This window comes from Seriola lalandi, unplaced genomic scaffold (assembly GCF_002814215.2).
Source record: "Seriola lalandi dorsalis isolate HSWRI2012SDOR001 ecotype SW California unplaced genomic scaffold, Sedor1 jcf7180002054346, whole genome shotgun sequence".
Lineage (NCBI taxonomy): Eukaryota > Metazoa > Chordata > Actinopteri > Carangiformes > Carangidae > Seriola > Seriola lalandi.
In genome coordinates this window covers 1,138,523-1,147,037 of record NW_019524899.1, presented here as the reverse complement: position 1 = coordinate 1,147,037, position 8,515 = coordinate 1,138,523, and the positions used below count along the sequence as shown (strand labels likewise).

General features: G+C 40.6%; 1 protein-coding gene across 1 annotated transcript in view; it reads left to right on the top strand.

The window, feature by feature from the left end:
- The first annotated feature begins 1,885 nt into the window (after positions 1 to 1,885).
- Positions 1,886 to 8,515, top strand: part of LOC111656167 (heparan sulfate glucosamine 3-O-sulfotransferase 3A1-like) — a 30,746-nt gene continuing 24,116 nt past the window's right edge. Inside the window, exon 1 of the mRNA XM_023407773.2 lies at positions 1,886 to 2,774. Coding sequence (XP_023263541.1) covers positions 2,209 to 2,774 — 566 coding nt within the window. The 5' untranslated portion in view covers positions 1,886 to 2,208. The remainder of the gene's footprint in view (positions 2,775 to 8,515) is intronic.

Genomic DNA, 8,515 nt, shown 5'->3' with positions numbered 1-8,515 from the left:
CATCTAATTCACTATATTTCAGAGGTCACTGGACTCAGTGTAAACAACTTAAATTACTTTTACAGATCAAAGTTTGCCATTCAAAGCAGGTGATCTTTTTATGAAATATGATACAAGATTAAAGTACCCAACTGCATATAAAGTAGGCCAACTACAAGATTAAAATGCTTCTTACACATTAATGCATCACTGTTAATAATCTGATAATATAATACGAGGCAATTTTCTGCATTATGAGTACTTTTAACAATTACGCACTTTTTATATATTGCTGATAATATCAAACTTGTGTACTTTTAGTTAAGCATCGTGTAAGTAAAGGATCTGAGTACTACCTCCACCACTGCTTACATAACAAGTGGCCAGTCTGCATAACGACAACTTTGATACTTTTCATTTGTGAGATTTTGAATGAAGGGCTTTTTCTTGTAACTGTGTATTTTTATACTGTGACATTACAACTTTTACTACAGTAAATGATCCAAGTATGTCTTCCACCTCTCTGTAAAAATATCCACTACTTCTCATCAAACGTAAACCTAGAGAAGTGGCAGAAATGTTTTTTGCATTCTCTTGCTTCACGTTAATCATGTCTGACCGCTCAGATTTTTCTTGTGACCTCTTTTTATGAGGTCCAGCCGACAGGTTGGGAACCACTATGCTGTTATGCTGCCCCTCTCATAACTGTGCAAAAAATAAAAAATAAATAAATAAATAAAGTGTGCTAACAGTAATTCTGGAAAATTTTAGCATTTATTTTGTCATGAAAAGAAAGAGAACATGACTCTTTATTTATTAGAATGATAAGAAGGAGTGTGAAGCCATTTGACCTCTGTGAGGGAATGGTGGGTGTCATCACAGTTGTTTGAGGGGGTTGAGCATCTCTCCAGTGTCAGGGAGACAGAGAAAAGACACGGGGTGTGATTTGTTAAATGCGGGACACCCCCTTGTATTGTCTCGACAACATGGGGGGACATCTGGCACTGGCAATACAGCCCAGTGTTAAGGTCTCCATCCTCTTTCTCGAGCAGTGAGCTGTGCAGCATTGAAGCACTGCCTGCACATTCTCATGCTAATACCCAAAAAGGCAGGAGCAGATGTGAAACATTTGGTTCTGTTCTTGTTCACTTGTAAAGAAATAATGTGCCCCGTTATCATTATTTCACTTTTTTTGTCCCTCTGTGTGTCATAAAAAAGGAGTTCATGGCGGAGGCCATCTTCTTTGGTGGCCTGACTTTAGCTGCATATGGCCGCTCTCAGTGGCAGAGAATGGTCTCGCGAGGGTTGTGAAGATCTGAGGAATGATTCTGGCGTCTCTAAACATGCTGCGACAGTGGAAAATTTTGGGGATGGTGCACTAAACAAACATATCTCTAAAATTACCCCTGCAAGCATGACGGCAGCTTCTATTTGTCTGTGTAATGTGTGTGTGTTTGTGTGTGTGTGTGTGTGTGTGAGTTCTAGCCTCTAGGAGCATACTTTTGTATAATAATGTGTGTTGTTGTGAATTTCAGTGTGTTTGTTTGTGCTTGTAATGAATATGTTCATTCCTGTGTATAGGTCTTGGTTGAAAATCTCAAGGAAAATATGCTACTGTTTAAATAAAGGATTAAATAAAAAAATAAAATGTATAGAAATTTGTGTTTGTCTGTATTTTTGCAAATTTGCAATTGTATCTGTCATGTTTCTTTCTACATTATTTAATTACAACCTTATTGTGTACAAGAAGATTCCCTCTAATTTGGCTGAGATGGGCTGTGTCAGCGTCCCCGCCTACCTGGAAAATCATTGGCTCTTGTCTGCTTCTCTCTTCATCTCATTGGCCAGAAAGGTGCCTGTCAAGCAACCTGACATGCGAGACAAGTTTACAACTCTATACACGTGCGGTTGGTACATCAGGGCTAGTGGTGGCATCCTACACAGAGCAAGGGAAGAAAAGACTTCATTACCTGAGTGCATATCACTGTTGAACACTGTTGACAAGCACCCGTACGCCTATTACTTTGGCAGTTTTCAGTTTGGGGCTTAGCTCTTTCTCACCTGTATGCAGCAGGTATCACTTGGCTTTTTTTTCTTGGTGGAGACTGAGGTGTTTTCCACAGCATACTGTGGATGAAGATTCACTCTTTGGTTTCTTCATGGCAAGAGGACTCAACAATGTGTGCCTAGCATGGCTGTGGCTCCTGCACCGACCACCCAGGGACCGGTATGGCTTTTAGCCGCATCAGTAAACTGGACCCCCCATCCCGAGGCATCTTTAGGAAAGCGGCGGTCATGCTTTGCTCCCTCCTCACCTCTCTGTTCCTCCTGCACTGCCTCGCCGACCGCAGCAGCACCACCTCGCCCTCACCGGTCAAAGCTGCCTCCGGCCGGGCTGCTGGGCTTTTCGAGGACTTGAGGTCGTTGCGGACCAAGAGACTGGTTTACGAATGGACCGCCGGCTCTGAGCTGATGGGCTACGGGGCCGTCCGGCGCTCCTCGCTGGTCCTCGCGGATGAGCGCGCGAGCCAGGGTTTGGAGCTGCCCGAGGAGTCTTACATCTTGCCGCCTCCGGATTTAGTTGCTTCCAGGAAAGTATCGCCGAGGTTCGCAGGTAAACTCAGTCCGCTCGGGGAGGGGAGCAAGAAGCTGCCCCAGGCTCTCATCATCGGGGTGAAGAAAGGAGGGACCCGGGCTCTGCTGGAGTTTCTCCGGGTTCATCCAGATATCAGAGCAGTGGGAGCGGAGCCGCACTTCTTCGACCGCAACTATGAGAACGGACTGGAGTGGTACAGGTGAACAGTTAATATTACATTGATAATGTAAACTTAGAGTTAACCAACATCATTTTTTTGCATTAATTCAAATTCATATTATCAAACTGACATTACTGTAGAAATTGGTATTAAATATACATTAATTAATGTCCCTCTTAAAATCTTGGCTGAACTTCAGTGTATTGTTATTAGTCATTAAATTGCCACGATGATAAATTGTGTTTTTCCAACTTTTTACTTTGCCAGCTACTACATCACTGATAAAGACTGGTCTGCATAAGCCAGGAATCTTTATTTAACATCTCAACTTTTATAGAAGTAGCCTAATTGCTGCTGGAAGAAGCACCGTGGACAGCCTGTTGATTTATTACGCTACATTAGGCCTGCTTTCATTAGATGTTATCAGGCTGCTCATTTTGATGCACATTTCAGGGTTGACTGCCTTTAAGTTGCTGTGGTCAGAGCCATGGTGGAATCTCGATTTACAACTTGATTAGTCTGAAAAATAAGACAAGGATGAATCAGAGTATTTAATATTTTAAACAAGTTGCAATTTGTATTTTCTCTTTGGAAGAATTTATGCCTCATATAACTGTATCTGCTTGTGAAACTTCAGACAAGTTTCAGTTCAGTTTTTTCTAAACATTTTAATATAACTTTATCTCAAGTATAGAACTTTGCTGAAAACACTAATGTCTAAACATAAGTCTTCACTTCCTACATAACATTTTCAAAAGTTTTTGGAAGATTTAATGCATTTTATTTAACTCACATGTTTTATCTAACTAAGACCGTAATCACATTTGCTGTTATAATTTAATAATTTAATTATTAACAGAGTTTGTGTATTTTTGACCTGCTGCAAATCTGCACTTTTTTTCTGGCAAGTTTCAGAAAAATATACAGGAGCTTAACTTAATGCTTAGATAGAGATTAAGAAATTACAAAGTACAAAACACTTCATAAACAGGAGTTTAAATGGTAATATTTTACTGCAGACAAATTAAAACAGTATAGATTTCCAACAGTGTTTATGGCATTAAGAATAAATTGTACTGACATTGTAATTTAGGACATCAAATCTTTTATTGCTTCAAAAGGTGTGTTTTTTAATGAACTTTTAGGGGGGAAATAAGTTTGCAGCCTTGTAAACTGTTTATTCTCAAGAGGCAGTTTCAGTCTGAATTTGCTTTTATAGAATCAGTTTCTGTTTTGCTAACAAAAGTGAAACTTCAGACAAACTCTGTTCCCACATAAACACACATTTACTCTCCTTCGAATTCCCAGTGTCCTCATGGAGGAGTGCGCTGCATTTTCCTCGCTCAAGTCGAATTTGTGATTGATTTCATCTGTCACCGCGAGTGTGTGAGTGAGTGTTGTGTGTTCACATTTCCACAGGCCTGTGGGGAATAATGGCTCTCCCTTTCAGTGGTTCTCTGTCTAATGGGGCATTGCCGACATTGCAGCTCTGTTATTAAGAAGGATTAGGGCCATAATGAAAGGTTACCTGAGTGTCTCAGGAGGTATAATTCACCTTTTGATTGAGTTAACACTACACACAGCACCCACCAAAAGCCTGGAGACAAAACTTTTACTCTCGCTCACCGACAACTCCCTCCATACCCTTCTGACTCACCCCCTCTCTTCCCCCAAGCACCCTGGCTCTCGCCCATCTCCCACTCACACACCTCCCTCTTTGTGTCTCTCTGAGAGTGAACATTCTCTTTTCGCCATCACTCTTTCACACCCTTCTGTTTACCTATTCATCCATTGTGGGGTTTTATATCCATGAGGGTCCCATCTATCCCGAGGAATTGCCAAGATTCTCTGGAATTTGGACCGTGCCTCCAAGGACAGACCTCAGTGCCGGTTCTCCTTAATGCTGTCCATTTAAAACAGAAGGACCTTTGAATTGAAAAGAGGAATAAATAACTGTTAAAGCAGCGCGGCCCACTCTGCAGGAGTTCATCTTGTCAGTTCTCCTCGACAACGTCTGAGAGTCTTCCTGTTGATAGCTTTTGTGTTTTCGTGGAAGCTGTTGATTGAGTCACGTTCATTTGAAGTTGTTGGCTCGAGGTCATGTAGAGGTGTTGTTGTGCACTTCAAAAGTGCTTGTGAAAACCAGGAAATCAGTCTGATTGCGTTGCTAAACATGAGCAGTCCTTCGTCAAAATTGGAGCCACAGTTACAGTACTGATAGTTTCAAACTCATCTGACACATGACAGTTTAAAAGCTGATGTGTGGAGGTTGAGGAACAAACTCCAAAATACTAAGAAGCAGCTCCACACATGTCCTGTACATGTTGAATACTCTATAATTCTGGCCCATAAAATTAAATAAAAAAAAATATAAAAAAAAGAGAGATCTGTTGGTGTTTGTACAAAACAAAGCCAGATTTTCTGTGACTAATCACTGTGTCCAATTTGCTTGAATTATGCAATTCCTTTCATTAGCATTAGTGAATACTTCAAACACAGAAGCTTCCGTCTCAGGAGACCCTTTGTTCATTGTCGAGGCTGATATGTGTCCTCAGCATGAATCACTCGTCTCTGTCCCTATGGGAATGTGTGGAACATATTTTAGCACCTCTAAGCTCTTAATGTGACGTGGCAACATCTCCGGCCTCCTTTTCCAGCCTTTCCCAGAATTATACTTGTCTGGCTTGTTATGGGAATTTCCATCAACTGCCCTAAAAAGTCAGTCGCACACCCGAAGCTATGATGCAAAAATCTGTAATTTATGGAGAAGGATAAAAGTTGCCGGTTTTGACAGCATGGCTGTCAGAGCATGAAACATTGGTAGCTTTGAACTTTTAACTTCACTTTTATGTTTCCAAAAAATCTGAATAGTGTAAAATTCTGTCTCAACATCTGCATTTATTTAGATCTTGGTAAAACCTTCATCTATTTATTTATTTTTTTACATTTCAATGAGTTTCTTTTTTTGGGTGTTCCCAGATAGCGTATCCAAGATGTTGACCGTATCTCGGCTAAAGTGAAATGCAGCAATGTCAGTTCTGCAAATTTACTTAAACGGAAAACATATTTTAAGTTATTTGAATAAAACATATTTCTATCTTTTAATGCATTTTTTGTGCAGAGGCATATTCCACAAGTCCCAGTTGTGTACTCTTGGTAAATTCAGGCCTTTTGTTAAACAGGAAACCAACACCCGGCCCAATTGCCCAGTCGGTCAGTGTTACATTTCACTACACATTTCTCAGCGGTGTATCTGTATAATCACACACAACCTGGTAGGCTTTTGTTTTGGAAATGGACACTCAGAGTGAACAAGGAGGTCAAGCACAAACACTGTAAACTAAAGCAGAGGTCCATGCCATAGAGTAGTCACTATTATGTTTTTGGCCTTCTTGGGTTACTGAACGCCCAGCTTTCACCCGTCTAGACCCAGCCGCCGCAGTTCCTGTTTGATGTCTGCAGACCGGGTGGATCAGGCTTCACCAGATCCCATAATGGGTTAATTACCCTTCAAAAAAAACACGCGTGACCTGTTAAACATAAGGACAAGGTGCTGCCAACTCCGCCACACACATATTTATCTAGATAAAAACAAACACAACCGTATTCAGTGCAGGAATACACACATTCTTAGTTTTTCTTTTATCTGCTCAGACAGGCCTAAAACAGACAAGAACATTGAAAAACAAATAAATATTCAGGAAATAAATATGTCAATAAATCCTTTGTGTAAAGTTGATATTCACTTCACATTGTCCTCCTAAGTTTTCCTTCACGTATGCAATATTTGAAACCATGAGAAAGCATTATGAAAAGAGTGTGCTCAGCTAGGAAAACTGAAGAATCACATTAAATTAGGGGTTTCCCTGTTCATAAAACTGGCTTCATTTGAAAGGACGTTCTGTAATGGTAATAAAAAACGGTCTTAATCATAAAAGCAGTGACCCAGCGAGGACTTGTGTCAGAAAGCGGCAGTGTTGTGTAGCCTGAGCTGTATTTCTGTGCCGAACAGTGGTCTGTGTGGCAAGACGGCTTCACATGTGGATATACACAGACCAAATCTAAGGTTTTCTGTCTGTGTTTTAGATACAATTCGAGAACCAGATGTAAATGTGAGGAATAATAATATGTGCCCTGTCTGTGTTTAAATTCCATGAATGCCACTTTTATTTTTTTCCCATTTGCGATTAGCATTTCCCGACATTAGACTACATGGTTGGGTTTGTTGACACAACTCAAAAAAAAAAAAAAAATAAAATCTGAAATTAAAACAAAATTACATTTATCAAGTGCTGACTGTGAGAAGCTGACGAATTCCTAGCATTTGAAATGAGGCTGATTTCCAAGTTTTTCAGATGTTGGCTGTGTTAAATTGGGTGGCAGAGTTGAAGCTCTGGCCGTGTTTGCTGCTGCCTGACGTTTAACGTGACACTGTGTGTGGAGAGGAAAGCAGCGGAAAGCATGACACAACTCTAAATTGAAGAGGCAGGATGTTTAATTGTGAAAAAAATACTGACAACCTCTTCAGTTCTGTGTCTTGCAGGGTGATAAAGTTGTAGTTGCAGTCACTCTAAATCAGGCAGTCCTATACACCCCTAAACCCTGAGTTCCTATGATTTAACCAGATCACAATTATATTGGAAACTGTATAACACACATAACTGACGTTTGTGTACATGTTTATTGTGTATCTGCACCAGGTGGTCATGACAAAACCAGACACCAACTGGAACATGAGGCCAAATTTAACAGTGTCTGTGTGTGTGTGTGTGTGTGTGTGTGTGTGTATGTATACTATAAGTTCGTATTTATGTCAGCATACGAACTGTAAGCACCTTCAGTGTACTTCTGGCACTCGTTGCTGCCCTTGCATGTAACCCAGCCAGGAATACAGGAATGACATGTTCTTCAGAGTTTTAAATAGAGCCAGAGAGTTGAAAATAGTTTTGGTCTTCACCACCCGCTCCCTTTGCACTACTCTATACCGACTCTAAAATGCTTGCCTATCTGGATTTATGTAACCATGTAACCATATTAGCCAAAAGCATGAGGAACATCCTGGAATGCAGTTAATTATCTGTCTGTGCAAACCCTTAAAAATGTATCTCCATTGTCTCTTTATAGAGGCTTGAAAGGAGCTATTTGTTTTAGCATTTCTCCACAACACAGAGGAGAATTTAAAAACAGCTTTAATCCATTTCCCCTGATTGATCCCCTGTTAACTATAATGAACTATACTTAAAGGTCCCTTAATATAACTTTAGATGGTAATTTTCTAATATAGTTGGACACGTTTTGTCATGGTGGATGTTTCAATGGGACTTATTTTTGAGCAATTTTATGTTTTATGTATTGTTTTTGAGTTTTTTTTATACAGGGAGGAGCATCCAAGTGTGTAAAACCCTCAAGTTTAAGTCCATTCCGCAATAAATAATTTTCGTCTTGTTACTCCCCAAAGCTCTGTACTCATAAAAGTGTGCTAAAATGCAAAAAAACATTTTAACAGAGCTGTTACAGAATCAGGTGGCTCAGGAGAACAGCTACATCCGCTAACAGAGGGGCAGGTTTGCGGAAGGCAGGTGGAGTGGAGAGAGCTGGCAGATGTGGAGGGGTCAGGGGTGGGGTTGTAGAGGGCGCACAAACAGCGGACGTAATGTGATCACCAGAGACCTCCTGAGCATGAGCTCTGAGCTGCCTCAGGATTGTGAAAGTGATTATCGTGAGGTATAATTGTAAAACCGGGACGCTCACCTCCTGCTGAAGGCATGCAACCCACCAAC